At 39.5% G+C, this 17,401-nt stretch overlaps 1 protein-coding gene and 1 long non-coding RNA gene across 2 annotated transcripts in view; one reads left to right on the top strand and one right to left on the bottom strand.

Moving 5' to 3' along the window:
• The first annotated feature begins 576 nt into the window (after positions 1-576).
• The window catches only part of LOC124228200 (uncharacterized), an 87,838-nt gene continuing 71,013 nt past the window's right edge, over positions 577-17,401 (top strand). Inside the window, exon 1 of the long non-coding RNA XR_006885658.1 lies at positions 577-827. This is a non-coding gene — a long non-coding RNA (uncharacterized LOC124228200). The remainder of the gene's footprint in view (positions 828-17,401) is intronic.
• XKR4 (XK related 4) overlaps positions 9,595-17,401 on the bottom strand; it is a 399,847-nt gene continuing 392,040 nt past the window's right edge. The window contains exon 3 of the mRNA XM_046642527.1: positions 9,595-10,541. Coding sequence (XP_046498483.1) covers positions 9,595-10,541 — 947 coding nt within the window. The remainder of the gene's footprint in view (positions 10,542-17,401) is intronic.

Below are 17,401 nucleotides of genomic sequence, written 5' to 3'. Positions count from 1 at the left end.
ACTTGTTTGCTTTTAGGTGAACATTTAGGCGTTAAGAATGTCAGATTGGTGATCTTAGAGCTTGTAACCAAGGACTTAGCGAGTCTGAGAAGCAACAGGAGAGCCGCTTCTAAATATAAATGTGTCTCAGTTTGAAAGTGGCAATGTCACACCTAGGAGGCAGGAATCCAATTATTCAATAGCTACACCCATGCAGATTTTAACTCTAAAATTGGTTATTACAATGCTGACAATGGTACTCTCAAGAAATGAATTAAAGTCAGCAACTGTACTCAGACAGATCAATCATTAAAGAGATGACAGTGACATTTGTTCATTTCCAAACACAAGTAGATTTATATCCATTGAAAGCGAATCTCCAGGACCAGTACCCATTCTCTGAGCTATGCAAGACCTCAGGAATCCATCGACTTTTTTTCTTTCTTTCAATGCAGTGCTTACTGGCAAAAACAAACAAAGCGGATGAATATTCATAGCATGAATGATGAGGAAGCAGGTAGCACGAATTCATTAGTGCCCTACTTCACAGAGGTCTTTCTCTTCAGGCCTGGGCACGTCCCGGCTGACACTGAAAGCGTGCTCCTTTCCACTAACTGATTCATTTTCCTTTGCTGTAACTTGGCTACAATATTACAAGTCAAGAATTTGCAAGATTAAAGGGTCTGTTGAATTAATTAACGCAAATCACCTTCAGTTAAGCTTGACAAGTTCCAAGACGTTTCTGTAAAAAAGAAGGGAATCGATAGCATCAGCAATATGCAGCTTTGTGACAGTCGAGGCTGGAATTTCTGAACGTGACTGGCTTGCTCCCCTTCCCCTCTCTTGAGGTAGGAGAGATTTCTTTCTTTTCACAGATCACCAAGTGTCTGATTCAGACAAGGCTTTCCAAACATACTTCAGAGATCCATTTCCTTTTCTGTGTACAATACGTTAGAAAGGTTAATAAGGGAAATTAAAGACTTTAGTAGTTCTTTGAAAGAAGGATATAAAATAACAATCTTTGGACTAGCAGGCAGATCTGCTTTGGTTTTGGGATAATGTGCTATTGCTCCCAATTTTAATAAAGTAAGAATTTACAGTGGGGCCAATTGCAAGCTACAGGTCCAGGGTTAATTGTAAGTTAATATGTCCAGCACACTCAAACGCAAGTGTTCATTTTCCAGAATCATAATGGATTGAAATACTGGTGTTGATTAAGACATGTTCCAATGGTTTGTAATCAAAATAGGAATTTCTTACGGTGATAGAAACCCGAAATATACCTTCAACACACTCAGGGGTGTTTTAGGACTTACTGATAAATGAATTAATTTGAAATAATTGAGAGCGTTGATTTGCTACAACTCCATACCAGAATACCACTAGAACAGTTAAGTTAAATTAGCTTAAACACAACATCTCCATTTGTTAATATTTGTAGTATTTAAATGAAGTAAGAATTTGATTACTTCCATTTTAATGCAAATCAAGCAATAGAGAGAGGAGAGCGGCCACGAGCTTAATTTGGTAGGTGGAAGTATAATAAAAACATGAAACCTTACATTTTCTGAAATTCTAATAACAGAGTAGATGACAGGCTTCAATAATAACACAAAAGAAAATTTTGCGTTGGTACTGTGCTGGTAATATTTGCTTATCAATTTGACTATTTCGTTTTGATGTTGATCTGTTTTGTTAAATGTGATCTTGCTCTGCAAACATCCTACCAGTAACTATATTCTTCTTATCTGGTGCAATGGCTAAAACAGCAGTAATCATGGCAGCGAACCGTTAACGTGGCATGAACCTAGAAATCTTCAGACCTGGCATCATTTTTAGGTCAACTGTTTTATTGATGCTTGATGGAACTCACCAAGAAATTCTTTGAATTGTTCTGTACTTGTAAAAATTAATAAGCTTTTTTCTCTGTTTTTACTCCATAGAGGACCAATGGGTTTAAACATTCCTGGACCAGAATTATTTCACGTAGAGAAAATTAGTTAAGCAAGTTAATAATTACCTTTAAACAGTCCTACATTCCTTACATCATGGGAAGCCAATTACTCTGAGCCATATTGCAGGAGAGCTTGGGTTGGGTATAATGCCAGCATGAGCATCCATACCAGGCGAGTCGGGCCGTCCTGACTCCTGAGGGTCACACAGCACAGTGCTGCCCTTCTGGGCATCAGCAGTATGGCTTTAGAACAACCTCTCATGTTGGAATAACTGAGGTTTATGTCTGGAAATTTGTGATTCCTAAATAACTAGCATGCTGGAGACGTATCTTATGTGATAATGAAGGATGTTTCCTGAATCAGAGAACTAGCCTATTAGAAAATTCTTCAGATATTTTAGATGCATCCCAATTTCATGCCCTTTCTTAAAAGACATTCTCAGGAATATCTCCAAAATTTACTCAGAGGTGATTGTTTTGAGTTAAAGCCTATGTGCCAAAAGAGTATTTTAATTTTTTTGTTGCTTTGTGACCTTGATTTAAAAATATCTGGTGTTGGAGAGGCATAAGAACAAATTAAAACATTGCTTTTCTCTTTATAGGTAGTCTTCCATTGTTGATTTATATTTATGTCATTGCCTTTTGTTTGTCATTGTGTGTGGCAATTGTGTATTGTGAGGTTAACATAACACAATCTTGGGAAAGCTTATGTTTATTACTCTAGTATAGAATTAAAGATTGATATTAAAAAGAGAAGCAGTGTAGCAGAGCAGAAGAGTTAGAGTTGAAGTCAGGAGACTCTTATTCTGCTACTAATAACCAAAGTGTGAGCGGCTGGAATGTGGGTTCCTCTTGCACTTGGCTGTGTGTTGCCCCCCAATACTCGCCATATAGATCATGCCTGTGGAATGAACGACTGAAGGAATCCTGATTACAAAAATGGCCTGATCTTTTTGGATCTCCGTTGTCTCATCTATAAAAGAAGTGTGCTGAAGTAACACTCGGATCTCTTTTAGATGCTATTTTCTATAAAAATTAGTGACTTCTAATGTAACATAACTTCATAAAGGTCTGCTTAAAGCTTATTAAAGCAAGAAGATAGATGACTGCTCTTATTTTTAATATGTTAAATTCCAATTGACCACTGCATATCTTTTTAAAATTAACCCCAGCATTGAGGAAATTTTTGGTTTACTATTGCCTACCTTTTTAGCATCAATTCAAACAACAACACACACAGCTTACTATATGTCATTGAATGGTTACAACTCTGTCATCCTGTAGACCTCAGACAGATTACATCCAAGGTGAGGAGGGAAAGGATACATCAATTATTTTATAATCAATTCAACAAATATTTGGCAAATATTTGCTATAGTCTTTGCATCTAACCTTTCCATCTAAAATAACGTTCCTAGATTTATATGATGGGCAAAGCTAGTGGGATAATAATCCTCTTAAATAAAATTTAGGGAAAAATTATGGCAATGGAATAGAAGAATGTCACTGCAAACATTTGTTGATCTGTCTTTCTTTCCTTTCTCTCTTTCTTTCTTTTTTTGGTCACAGTATCAAAGTAAGTAGTGGGGTTGAGTTATTTTTCAGTCTGTCTACTTTGACGACAGTAGCGTACATGTATTGAACACAAGAGAAGAGCCATTGGGTTAATTTCCAATTATCACTACATTAGTGTATCATAGGGTCATGGAGGGGTACAGCTGTCTGAAATGAAAATGTAGCATTTATCTGCCTACTATGAATTAGGGTGTTGAAGTAAAATTCAGTTACGGGTGATAGAGACTTCCACTTCTCATCACTGACTTTTTAATTTTTAACTTTTCATTTTGAAAGACATATTTGACTTTTAAACAAAATTTCCTTCGAAACATTTGATCGTCAGACCACACTTTTTTTCTCCTGGAAGCTTGCCAAATCAGGAACAGATTTTGTTGGGAAAACATTCTTTGGTCTTCTAGAAGGATTTGCAGTTGTTAAAAGTTGTTACAAGTTGTGTTCAACTCTTAGCTCCACTGTTTCCTAGCTGTGAGACCCCTGGCAATTTGTTTAACATCTTGGAGTTTAACTTTTGTCATCTGCAAATGGTACTTAACTCGCGGACAGTTTTGAGGATTAAATGTGATCACAGAGATGAAGCTTTTTAGCACAGCACTGGGCACACGATAGGCTCACCATGACGGTAAGCTACTATCAATATAGGGAACTGAAATGCAAGAAAACCAAAGGGGAAAAAACATAACCACAGCAAAAATTTGACTTGGTCAGTGTTTCTGACTTACATTATGTCAGTGTATCATGAAAATATTTCAGCAAAATGATTAAACATTTCAGGGACATTAAACCATCTCTTATTTAGCAGAACACAGGCCACAAAAGGTTGAAGTTTCACATTTCTGGGTAGATCATTGCCTGCAATATAACAAAAATCTGATTTTTTTTTCTTGTGGAATCTAGAGAAAGAGCTTCAGATGGATGGTGAAACAACATGATGCCTCAGAGACTCCGGGGAGAGTTTCTGAACCCCTCATTTCTGTGGGCAAATGGCTGTCTGCCACTTCTTCCATTTGGCTTTCTGCTGTGAGCTCAGGCTGTGTGCCTGCTAGCCTAATTGCTACAATTAGCAAAATTAAATGGCTCATTGTGTTTTTATACAATTCCACCCACATTTTGCAGAGTTTTACTTTTGAATGAGTAATTAGACTGTTGAGGTTGTTGATCACAGGCACATATTGAGTCTTTCCACATGCTCATTTTTAGGAAAGCCACTGGACAAGACATATGTCCGTAGAGGGAACTCTGTAGTGGACAGTGGAGCCTGCCTGAGTGAGGAGAGAGATGCAACCCTGCTGTTAAGATCATTTCACAGCCTGATACAGGGCCAGGGAGTAAGGGGGAGGGTGATAGAGGGAAATGGCCCATCCTTAGCCATTTTGAAATGCTCTAGCTTCAGATGGGGCGAAGGGGTGTTAGGAGCCACAAGCTGGCCGAAGCAATCATTTTGATTGTTCTCAAAGGTAACATTGGATTGCTGAAGATAAATGAACATGAGTTGATCTGCATCCATCACTGAAATTATAGAAACAACCACCTCAGTCCTGTTGTGTTTTCACCATGCATTTCAACATCCTCTGAGCTATATTTCTGAAAGACGGCTGGAGCTATTTTTACAAAGTCTTTAAGGAATTCTCCTTAGAAACATAGAAATGTGGGCATTGCATCCGAGTTTTATACGGAAACAGTAACGGCTAATGGAAAGATGTGTGAGAATACAGGGGAGCACGTATTTAGTCTAGAAAATGGTTCATTAGAAAAAAATCTCTAGATTGTTTTCCAAACATTGTGTCAGAACTTGTTTCCACTCAACGGCATTTGGTACATTTAAAGGCAGATTTGTAACCTTACACAATCCTGGTAAGGATACCAGAGGTTTTCTTTGCTCAATTCACTTGGTTCAGAGAAAGAAACTTCGAAATGATTCAAAACTCTTCTATTTAGCTGCTTAAAAGATGAGATCCTTAAGGAGTAATAAAGCTCATTCAAACTAAAAGGGCTAAATTATACGTAGGTATTTCCAACTGAATTCACAAGTTTGTTGACGTCTTATAGACAGGGATTGTAAGCCTGGGCTGATGTTGAAAAAGAAGTAGGAAAAAACTTTTTATCTAAATTTCATGTGTCAATAACATCCCAATTTATATGCATGAAAGGGCAGTATATACTTTATCCTTTTCATCTCTGTTACTTTAGGGGTGTGTGTGTATATATATATATATATATCTCCATACACATATATAATATACATAATACAATATATATATGACATACACACATATATATGATATTTAAAAAAACCAGTCATTGAGATTTCAATTATTTCCATTCACTTTTAATTGGTCAGTGCTGTTGCTTCATTTATTCATAGAGCAAGATAAATTGAGCATTTAGAAATTAAGTAGAAATACTTCATTATACTTTTGTCTTCATATTATCTTTGCATTGTTTCTCTTGCTAATACTTGAATTGCATATTCTTGCCATGTCAGTAGGAGAATTTATTTTATTGACTGGGTTCACAGCATTGTCATAAGTGAGTAGTAACTGAGTGTCTGCAAAGTCAATGTTACTGAACTAGACAGAACATAGTTAAGTAGGACAATGTAAATGTAGACAGAACATAGTTAAGTAGGACAATATAAATGTGAGAAAAGAATTTAAAGGACATAGTCATTTTGGGGGACCAAACTTTGACTTACACGGAAAAATTCTTTTCTTCCACACAAATACTTAGTCTCGGTATGTTAAGACATATATGTTCCTTAATCTTAAATATGGTTGCATTTAGAAATGCTAATTTGAAAGTAAAAAAAAATTACAATATTTTCTTTTAGAAAATTTCGTGGTCCTACGCAAAAAGGGAGGACAAGGGCAGATCCCCCTTAAAGAATTAATAGACTCAGACACAGGAAGGTGGAGCCCACAGACAAAGAATCCAGCATTTCCAGTTTGTGTGCTAACCTTAGTTTGCTCCTGTTAGATTCTCCAGTTACCGTCTGTGGAGGGTTCACAGGCAGACTGAAAATGAAATCTTCGGAAGAACTAAAATATAAATACAAAAATCAAACTTTGTTCCTCTGTACATTGACAATGTCTCTTTAAATCCTAATACTTTAAACTCTCTGTTATCTGTGTATCTAGAAACTAATAAAAGTTCTTATCACCACACAATCTGATGGCAGTGCAGTGCTTTCTGAATCATGGCAGCAAGATTAAGTCATAATTTTCCTCGGAAGTTAATTTTTTCGTTCTTGTAATCTTGAGAAAGTTTGTAATTTATAACATAGTGGAGATATTATTTCCTTAGCAAGAATTTTTGACTAACTAAAACATCATAATCTTCAAGTATGTTGGATAACAGAGTATTTACAGTATTTGGGAAATCACTGAAAAATTCAAACTTCTAACACTTTCCTGGCTGCATTCTCGTCTCTACGACAAATTATTTTTTATTCACATACATTATTTTTTATTCACATAGCACTCATTTAGACTCTTAACATGTTAAATGAGGGATCGAGTTGAGAAATAATTTAGGACTTACATGATTGAAGAGTGATGGGGCCTTTTGGGTTTGTGCTGATTGACACTATTATACTGTAACCTGTTATTTATTCATGGAATCAAAGACATAGTTCAGTTGAGCAATTCAGTTTCCAAAGATCATCAATTAAAAGTTGTCTTGGAAATAATGAAGCTAATAACTCACGGTTCTGCATAAGAGTGAGGAATTTGCCAACATAATCATTTTTTCCTCCTACAAAGGGGATGGAATGTTTTCACCAATTGCTGGCAAGAAGAGCATCTTCCTGGGCCTTTACTGGTGACTAGGCAATCTTTTCACATCTGAACAAAAGACTATTATTTTTTAGTGGAAATCTTGCTTGGAGGGTCAAATCATGGAGTACTAGGAAGGTATGTTTACTGGTAAAAATCATCTACCTTTTAAAGATTGCTTTGGGGCTTGTACCAAAAGAAGTCCTAGGTTGAGCCCTCTGTCATTTCCTGTGGATGTCATCACGAGGACAGCAGTCTCTGTATGACACACCCATTATAGGTGGTGATTATGAAACTTGACTATTTTAAGTGAATTGGACAGTCCAAATAACTAAATAACTAAGTTAAACTGACTTTTTTCTTTCTTTTTTTTTTTTTTTTTAGTGACGACTAATATTTAATATATCAGTTGGGTTAATATAAAACCAGGGAAGGAGGTTAAGACATCTTCCACTGTGGTCAGGTTTGTCATAATGGACGGATGAAAGTAATCATTTACATCTTTGATTTCCTGGGAAACATTGGCCAGTCTTGACAAGCCCTTTCTAGTTAAGCTGATTCTCTCGTCACCTGATATTCTGATAGCACCCCTGGCCAGGTTCCTGGGGGCACCAACATTGCAAAGTAGGGTGGTCTTGCAGGAGACAAATGTTCTCCATCTGCTGAGGCAGGCTGATGGAATTTGTGGACCAGTTTCTGACATCCCAAGTAATTATGATGCTTAAAGTATTTTAAATGATTTCCAGGTCTATAAAAAAAGTGATGATGCCTATATGTATACCCTATATTTTTTATTACAAAAATATTGAAATAATCCATGAGTTATTCCACTCTGCACCAACTATAAAAAAATACTATCAAAGTTTGACCGGCACTTTTAATGCAACAAAAAAGCACCATGACCGAGGACACTGGGAACAGAAAGCGGGGAACGTTTACTTGCTGTACGGAGGTATTTAAAACCCAGAAGCTTGTTGTAAGAGTGTGACTTTACAAATGATTCAAATACAAATCTTAGCTGATCTAGTGGTAAGCTTTCAATCAGTTCAGGAGGGTTTTCTCATAGCATATTCACTGCATTTGTCTGCTCATACTTACTAAAAAGTGTCCCAAAGCCTCTAAGAGACACATCACTTTGACCTTGGATGGGGGGGTCTGTACACAGTGGAGAACTTGACTGCTCATTCTCACTTTTGCTTTTGTGGAGCTCATGCCACTCATTCTCTGTTGTTCGGCGCTTGCGTGTCAGTCCTGCGGTTGGACGGTGTTTGGCACTAGAAAGTTGTAGCTTGGTGTGTTCTGGAATCGCGCCTGCTGTCATGGCACAGCACCATGGATTCCGCGACCTGAAACATCCAGATACAGGCGGGTCCTCTCCTGCAGCTCCACCCTTACGTTCCAATGTGAGCTGCACAGGCCGGGAAATCAGATGCTCATTTTGCCTTTATCCCCCCTTCCTCTTTGTGCATTTATTAAATTTTTGCAATTGAATACTCAATCATGATTATCTTTTAATTTACATCACTAAGTTATCGAGCTCCTTGGTCTTGTCAAAAGCCACACGTGCTGCATAGGATTTATGTCATAAAGGATGTTCTCAACTGAAAATTTAAAATAAAAAACAAATCCTGAAATGTGTCAAAAACAACCATTCCATCAATTCTAATACATGTGTAAACACATCTGAGTTTGCCGTCCGTTGGATGGGCTTTTCACGCACGGTACTGGTTTCCAAATGAGAAAATGGTTTATGAGTTCCTTTCTAAGTAGTACTATTTTTTTTTTTCTGGAGTCTTGAGGGATATAGTCTCTCTTTGTTTTTATTTATATTCTTGTGGGAATCAGAGCTTTGCATCAAGAAAAATCACCTAAGCTATTTTGAGAGAGGACTGGTGTCGTGTGTGTGAGTGTGTGTGTACATTTGTGTATGTGCGTGTATGACTGAATATATTTTTATGCAAAGATCAGTTAATTCCATCAAAACACCCTATTGATTGGAGGCAACATTTTCCATAATAATAGTACCCTCTGGTGGATGCGCTGAAAGACCGCGCAGGAGGTTGGTAGCAAGAAGGAGTCCTAGTAAGCTGGCATGTTCCCTTCAGGTGGAGCAGGAGACTCTCGGGGCTGCTGTTTTGAAAGGAGACCAGCCGCAGGCAGTCAACTGATGGAGGGTCAGACAATAATCATGACAATGGTCAGACTAAGAACATTAGAGCTCGTTGCCCTACTCTAGGATGAAGTTTCCTTATTGCCACAGCCCTGCTGTCACCCCTTCATCTGGAGGTTGTTGCTCCTCCAAATCCTCTTGTTTTATAAAGTGGTTTCATACTCCAAACGCTCCTGAATAAGGGCATCATCTTTGTACTGCAGCCTTGGAGGAGACGGGGAACATTCAAAGGCTAAAATGGCCTTTCGGAGGCTTCGGTCCAAAACATGTCTCTCCCATGCTGGGTACCTATTCCTGAACAGGTCAATTTTAATGACAGATTCTTCAATCCGTGGTGGGCGAGATGATGGAGTGGATGGGGCAGTGGGCCTCACCTGAAAGACAGGTACACAACCATCTCGCTCTGCAAATTTCTGGTCGCGGTCGCTGACAACACTGCGGTTGTTGGAGATGGACCGTAGAGTGCTTGTGGCCACTTCTGGAGGCAGAGTGAAGGCAGCGACCGGGTCCTCACAAGCACAGCTTGGTGACTGCCCAAATCTGGGTCCATTGGGGTGAAAGAAGGCATAATACATCAGCATAAAAACAACGCCAGTTAAAAAGCTGCTGAACACCACGCACAACGCTGGGATGGCAAATGCATCTGCAATCTGGGGAGCCTTGTAGAGGTACCAGAGGGCACTCAAGGCTGTATTTTCCAGAAGGATGACAAAATAGTAAATGAAGAGCCTGCAGCGTGTCCTGCCTTCCTTGACGTTGAACCAGCTGAAGATGTAGATGATCCCCACCACCATGTCGAAGACAATCTCTTCCCATTTGGTGATACAGAATTCTGTCTCACAGTGGACAATCCAGAAGGTCATGATGCACCAGTGAAGGACGATGAAGATCCCAAAGTACAGCTGGAAAACTGAGGCAAAGAGGGCGAAGGTGATGACCCTGGCAGCGATGGTGAAGAAGTGCCAGCAGAACTGGATGACAACGGCCATGTAGCTGATGGGCTTCTTGTCATCTCGAGAGTCCCGGAGGGCCTTCTGGTAAGAGGCCAAGGCCCAAGCCAAAGACACGAGGGAGGCTGCTGCTGTGAAACCTACAAAGGCAAACAGGAAGACATTCTGTCAAAAGTGAGATGCAGTGTTGTCTCCTGAAAATAAGTCACGTGGAGCTGGGGACTTGACATAGCTAGCTTTGATCCCAGCAAAGCTCTTAATTTCTTTAAGTTTTAGCTGGACTAAACACTTAGATGGAGCTCCTACTATCTGTCCTCTATGGGACCCCAACCATATGGAGAAGTAATGAAGCTAATGAGAATGCTCCTCAAAATCATCATGGGGTGTGGGATCTGGAAACAGAGTGGGGTTTAACTTTCTGTGTATTTAGTGTAAATAAACCAAGGAAGTAGCTCTGTGTAGTGGGAATGTAACTGTGGCCTGGAGGTTGACAGAACTGGGTTGCTGTTTCCACTTTGCCGATTACTATCTGCATGACTTGGGATGATCATTTAAACTGGGGTCCTCATTTATAAAGTGGCTGATCTCTGGGCTCTCTTTCAGCGTTGAGACGCTGTGATTGGAAGGGGTCAGTAATCACAGGAAACTTGAGGGGCTAGCTGGTTTACCTTTCTACTTCTAAACAAGAATAAATGTAGGTCGTTCACAGAAGAAGGTTTATTCTTTCTTAAAAATAAGAAAAGGAGACCACAGAACCTCCTTGGCAATGTTTCCTGTGACAGCTGGTGTGCCCTTTGTCCTAACACAATCTGATACTCTTCCTATAGCTTTTTTCCGCTTAGAAGAAGAAATGTCTGCTCACTGTCGTTCATCTCTAACTCTTTTATAAATTAAGGATCATACAGAAATCACTTCTCAAACACTTCTCATCATTTTATGAGCCCCATTTGGTTAGCATTCCTCCTAAAATTATGTTTCCAAATTTTAAAAATTATTTTTATTGGTCTCCTCCACTCTTGGTCCATCTGCTGTGGCTGAAACATGACCTCGATGGTGCAGATGTGGACAGGGCTCACCCCAAACTCACTGGCCTCCTTGAGGAGATAGCTTTTTCAGGGAATTCCACTTTGTCACTGAAACATTATGTCAAGCTGCATTGTAGCTGGCTTACTTAACGGGCCATACCAAGACTTACCAAGACTAAGCATGGTTCACCAGAATCTACTACCAATCACAACAGGCCACATTATAGTCTTGCTCCCCCTGTGGAAATAACAGAAGGGAGAATGCCAAAAACTTATGATGGCATCTGTATTTTTCATATTTTGATAGAGAAAAGCTGTCTGTGGTCCTTGAAAAATGAATTAAAAAAAAATGACTCTAGTGGGAAAGAGCTACTCGAATTGATAGAAAAAACATGCAAACTCAACAGTCATTTCTTACACATTTTTCTTGAGTAAGGTGAACTCCAAAAACACAATTACTTATAAAATATTTTCCAACAGACACTTCTCATATCTAATCCCAATCAACTCAGCAGAACATCCACATCTTATACTGGACCTTCAGTTTTTTTCTGTCCAGCACAAGGTGTTTCATGACTGTAACTTTCAGGCAGTTATGGCAAGATTTCTAAGTCAGTGAGATCAGTACACAAAGGAGCTTACATTAATGTAATTTCTACGTGGTGGAAACACCTACATCAACTATAAAGCAAATTCAGGAGTGAAAAGAGAGGGATGGAAGAAAAGTTAATAAAAAGAAGAAAGAAGGACCAGCTCCGCGGCCGAGTGGTTAAGTTTGCGCACTGGCTTTGGCAGCACAGGGTTTCACCAGTTTGGATCCGGGGCACGGACTTGGCACCGCTCATCAAGCCACGCTGAGGCGGTGTCCCACATAGCACAGCGAGAAGGACCTACAACTAGAATGTACAAGTGTGTACTGGGGGGCTTTGGGGAGAAGAAGGAAGAAAGAAAAGAAAATTGGCAACAGATGTTAGCTTAGGTGCTAACCTTTAAAAAAAGAAAAAAATGAAGCAATTATTAGTAAAAAAAAAAAGAGGAAGAAAGTGAGAGGATGGGAAGTAAAAGGTGACAGATGGGAGAATGACTATTTGCATGACATAGTTTAGGATATAAGAACAAAGGGGGTGCCATTTTAGTTTGAACAACTTTATGGGCCATGGAAACCACTCATGACCTCGCTCCTTATTTGTACCATTTGTGATGGCACGGATTGCTTCTCGAACAGACTGTGTTCTCCTTGTGCGTTTAAGCTGTGCACCCAGCGCTGCTCCTCCACTGGAACGCCCCTCCTGTTTTCCCACGCAGGCTGCATTCTTTAGGACTGCGCTTGAGCACAGCGCCACCTTCAGGAAGATGGCTGCATTGTTGGTGGGGCTCCAGCAAAGGGAAGCGCAAGCTGGCTGGATTAGAATAGTGAACGGTCAGGGCTATCAGATCAGGGTACCAGTTTGCACAGGAAGATGTTATTAAAGGCTGTTTTCCAAAGCAGTGAAAAACAGTAAAAAAAAAAAAAATTTTACGTACACAACATCATAAAATTATCTTTCGTCACATTTAAAAGAATTGGAAAATTAGCTTAGTCCAAATTCCCCTGTAATCTTCACCCCTTCCATTGTATGTCTTAAAAAAGTAATTCCGCCTGCATTTGACACTCCAGGAACTTGTTAAGACAATATTCCGGCAGTAGAAAAATGAAGATTTTCTGCCAGCTTTGCTTTCTATGTATCTTACAATTTAAGAAGTCTATACCAAGGGAAATTTTATGTCCAACACCGCCACTTCCTTCATAAATTTTCCATTTTAGCAACAATTAGAATTTCTTGTATTCGTTTATTATGATATTGTTTTTCTTCTGTTTGGCAATTAATTTTTATTAGACCAATATATGTCTGCACAGAAAATATGGGGCTAGTTTAGAATTAGTCCTTATTACAAATTCACACCAGCCATGAAACACTTGGTTCGTTTGCTTTTTACACAAATAATATCAGCTTAGTTGTTCGAAGGCCAAGAGACACTTCTCAGCAAGGCATGGCATTATTACTAGGGTAGAATTCTCTGTAACTTCTGACGCATGGTGGCATGGTGCTGGAACACAGAAATTTAAGTACTCTTTTAGCTAAGAATGCGTCTTTTAACTTTTTATCTGAAAATAATTTCAAACCTACAGAAAAATTGCAAGTATAAGAATAGTACACGGAACACCTATATGCTATTCACCCAGGTTGCCTTTGGCCTCATTTGATCATTGCCTTCTCTCTTTCTCTCTCTCCCTTTCTCTCTCTAAACCATTTGAGTGTAAACTGCATACATCATGGCTGCTATGGTCTGAATGTTTGCGCTCCCCCCAAATTCATATGTTGAAATCTTACCTCCTAAAAGTGATGGCATTAATAGGTGGGAACTTTGGGGGTTGCTTAAGTTACGGGCGTAGTGCCCTTATGAATGGAATTGGCACCTTATAAAAGAGGCCCCAGAGAGCTCCTCCCTCCCTCCCACCATCTGAGGACACAGCGGGAAGCTGCTGGTGGTGAACCAGGAAGAGGACCCTCATCAGAGGCGTGACCACACTGGCGCCTTGATCTTGGATCTCTGGACTTCCAGCATCCAGAACTGTGAGAAATAAATTTCTGCTGTTTATAAGCTACCCAGTCTGTGGTATTTTGTTATAGCAGCCCAAATGGACCAAGACAATAGCCTTTTGCCCTAAAATATTAAAATGTTAAAATAGAACAGAGCTCAGAAATTATCTAGTGCAACGACCACATTTGACAGAGAAGAGATTCTCACTTTGAGAAGTTAAAGGATTTATTTTCCCTCCTTCCCCCTAGTTGTCTCTGATGAAAATTGTCCTTTCACTCCAAAGCTGACCCTCCTGCTTTCTGGAGAAAAGACCCCATCAGCCGTCTCCTCTCTGTGTGTATCCCAGCTCTTTCTCTGCAAGAGCTCCTTCCCTGGGGGGTTATAAACGTGTAATGAGCCTCCTTTCATCCCAAGAAATGCCCTTCACTTGATTTTATCTCTTCTCCTTTATTTCAGACTTGTCTCTTTCCTGTTTTTCCTTCTATTTTTTGTTTCTTGTTTCCCCATTTCTCTTTGCTTATCCTTGAGATACTGGCCCTGCTTGGATGCTGCCCTGCTTCTCTTCCCTTCTCATCCTCTTGCTGAGTGATTCCACGTGCTCCCACTGCTTGAACCATCTCCTCCAACTCAGCAAACACCCATCCCCCACCAGCTGTCTCCAGCTCTGGAGCTGTGTGTCTAACTGTTGACCTGAGACTCCACAGGCCTATAGTCTATGTGTGACGAGGTGCACACGATCAAACCCCTGGAAGCAATCTGGCCTAGATGACAACATTGGCTTTCTCCTGGAAAGAAGACTTCTTTCTTCTTCCCTTATGCTCCCTGTTGTTAGCATAATACCCTTCTCAGAATGAGAGGGAACATGAATTTCCAGATCAGTTGCCACAGTTCTAAGAAGACGGTTATATGTGCAGCTTGACTGAAATACCATTTTGCAAAGCCACCCAAATCCAAGTGTCCACAAAGTGTGCCATTTTGGTGCATTGTGTCAGAAAGGGTCTAGAATTTTGAGCTGAAGGCATTTGAGTTCCTGTAATTGCTTATTTGCCTAAAAGCAGAGCCTCCCAAAAGAACTCAGTTGTCATAAATTCTCTCCCTGGGAGCAACTCTAATCTTCTTTTCTGGAAGAGAAGTTGGCACCACAACCAAATAGACATTGTCACAAAACTATCATATCTCCCATCTATTTTCCTGAGTCCTTTATTTTCCCAAAAAGTTATTTGTTTTTCCACAAATGCCCTTACTCCCTCACTTCTAAGAAATGCTTTGTTCTCCCAGAAGTGCCCTTCCCCAACCCCTATTAAGATGGTATATAAACTCCAAATTCTAACCACCTCCTTGAGTCACATCTCTCTATGAACTCCTATGCGGTACATATGTAATTACATATGTAATTTACATATTTAAATACATAATTACATTGTCTTGCTAATCTGTATTTGGTTGGTTTAATTTGCAGGCCCTCAAATACTGAACATAAGAGGGTAGAGAGTTCAGTTGTTCCCATTGTTTTTGCTTTCTTACTGCCCAGATGTCCAAACAATTGATCTGACTTTGACTAAAACAGTTTAATCACCATAAAGTTTGTATGACAGTTTATTCCATCATTTTGAGCTGATTTTATATATGTACATATCTTTGGATAAGGATTGGTAAGGGATATACACCCTTGGAAATATTATAATCCAAGAATTTTATTTGTAAACTCTCTAAACTAGGAGGGGGTTACTTGTAACTTCTTAGATTGAATTGTTGTAGACACTCCTTAGTAACTCAGAGACTAGTGTCTCAGAGGAAGACGAAGACATTTGTCCATTTTGAATAAAGATTTTTTTCAGAATAAGTTATGAGACTAATATTATCTCATCTACTAATTAGCGTTTCAAGGGGAACTGACAGAAATCCATATCATGTAGTCCAAGAGAACAACGATGTTTTGAATTTCTTCCCTCCTCTCTCCGTGCTTCTTGTGGGCGTCTTTTCCCTGTGGGTGTCTCCGTGTCTCTTTCACGTCCTTCTCGTCCTTCTCGTCCTTCTTTCTGTCAGTCTCCCCTTCTCCCCTGTTTTGTTTCTTCTTTACCACCCACTCTGTCTTTCTCCTTATTTCCTGCTCCCATTGAACATAAAATGGAATTGAATTATTTTTTAAAAATAGTTGTATTAATGAAATAATGTTTTGTGTTGCACAAATCTAACCCCACAACTGTTCTTAAAACTCAAATAAACTCAAAATAAGGACGACAGGTGCTTTCTTTAAGTGTCGACGGTCTGCTGCAGTGACTGTCTCCTGCCTCTCCTCTGAATCCTCTCGCTTTGCTCCAAATCCAGATTTGCTTTCAAGGCTTCCCACAGCTGCCATTAAAAGGACTCACCTACACTAACCTCTGTTTTTCATCTCTGTTTGTCATTTTCAGTAACTTGCTTTCCTATGATCTTTTTCTAATTTGGATCTAAATGCAATCTTAATGAGAGATGTAGAGAATTCTTTATATTTTATTTACGATTATAGAAAACAACAGCTTAGCGTATGGTTGATGCGAGCTGTGGGAGGGGTTGTGCAAAAGCTCTATCTCAATGTAACCACTATGTCTTCTCAGAAAGAGTGGATAAGGGCTTAGTACAGGATACAAGACCCTTGGAAATATAATGTAGGAGACCTTTTTGATTTTGAAACCTCTAGACTAGTAGGGGGCTACTTCAGGCCCCCAAATATAAATTCGCTGTCTCCATGAACATGTTGTCATATCAAATACCTCATCCTCTTCCTTCAGAGAACAGTTTATAGTATGTTTCATTTTGTGCTGGTTTAATTACTGTATTTCTCACTAGAGTGGACCTTTAGGTAATGATACATACTTGCCTCATTGACCTTTCTGTCCTTTACTGCCTTGTACAGTGCCTGGGATATGTTAAGAATTGGCTCTTAGAAGGAAAGCAAGGAAGAAGGAAAGGAAGGCATGGAGAGAGATGGAGAGAGAGGGGAAGATATTATCTGTAGAGTCGGAACCACAGAGAGAATGAGATATTCAAAAAATTTGCACAGTTCCTCCTTGCTCTCCTCTTCTGCTTCTTTGCAATTTTAGCCTGAGCTGCAAATGCCAAAACACTGTGAAATAAAGTCTGTACTCCTGTCAAATTGTTTCTGGTAGGAGTGTAAACAAGAATGCTTGGAAATCCCCAGAGAACGCTTTATAGGATTGATAACCTATATTAATGCCCTAGATGTAGGAGGTTCAGGAAATTGAACCAAGGACTCTAATTCTTTGATTCTTCAACCAACAGAATGAGCCTGTCTCTTTCCTTCTCCTGAGGGAGGGCATAACCACAGCCCTTCCCCTGCAGCAGGCCAGCCAAAGGTTACATCTCAGGGAAACACTTGGCCGCTGGCCCAG

Source organism: Equus quagga, chromosome 16 (assembly GCF_021613505.1).
Source record: "Equus quagga isolate Etosha38 chromosome 16, UCLA_HA_Equagga_1.0, whole genome shotgun sequence".
NCBI classification, from domain to species: Eukaryota; Metazoa; Chordata; class Mammalia; order Perissodactyla; family Equidae; genus Equus; species Equus quagga.
This window is presented reverse-complemented; position numbering and strand designations above follow the sequence as displayed.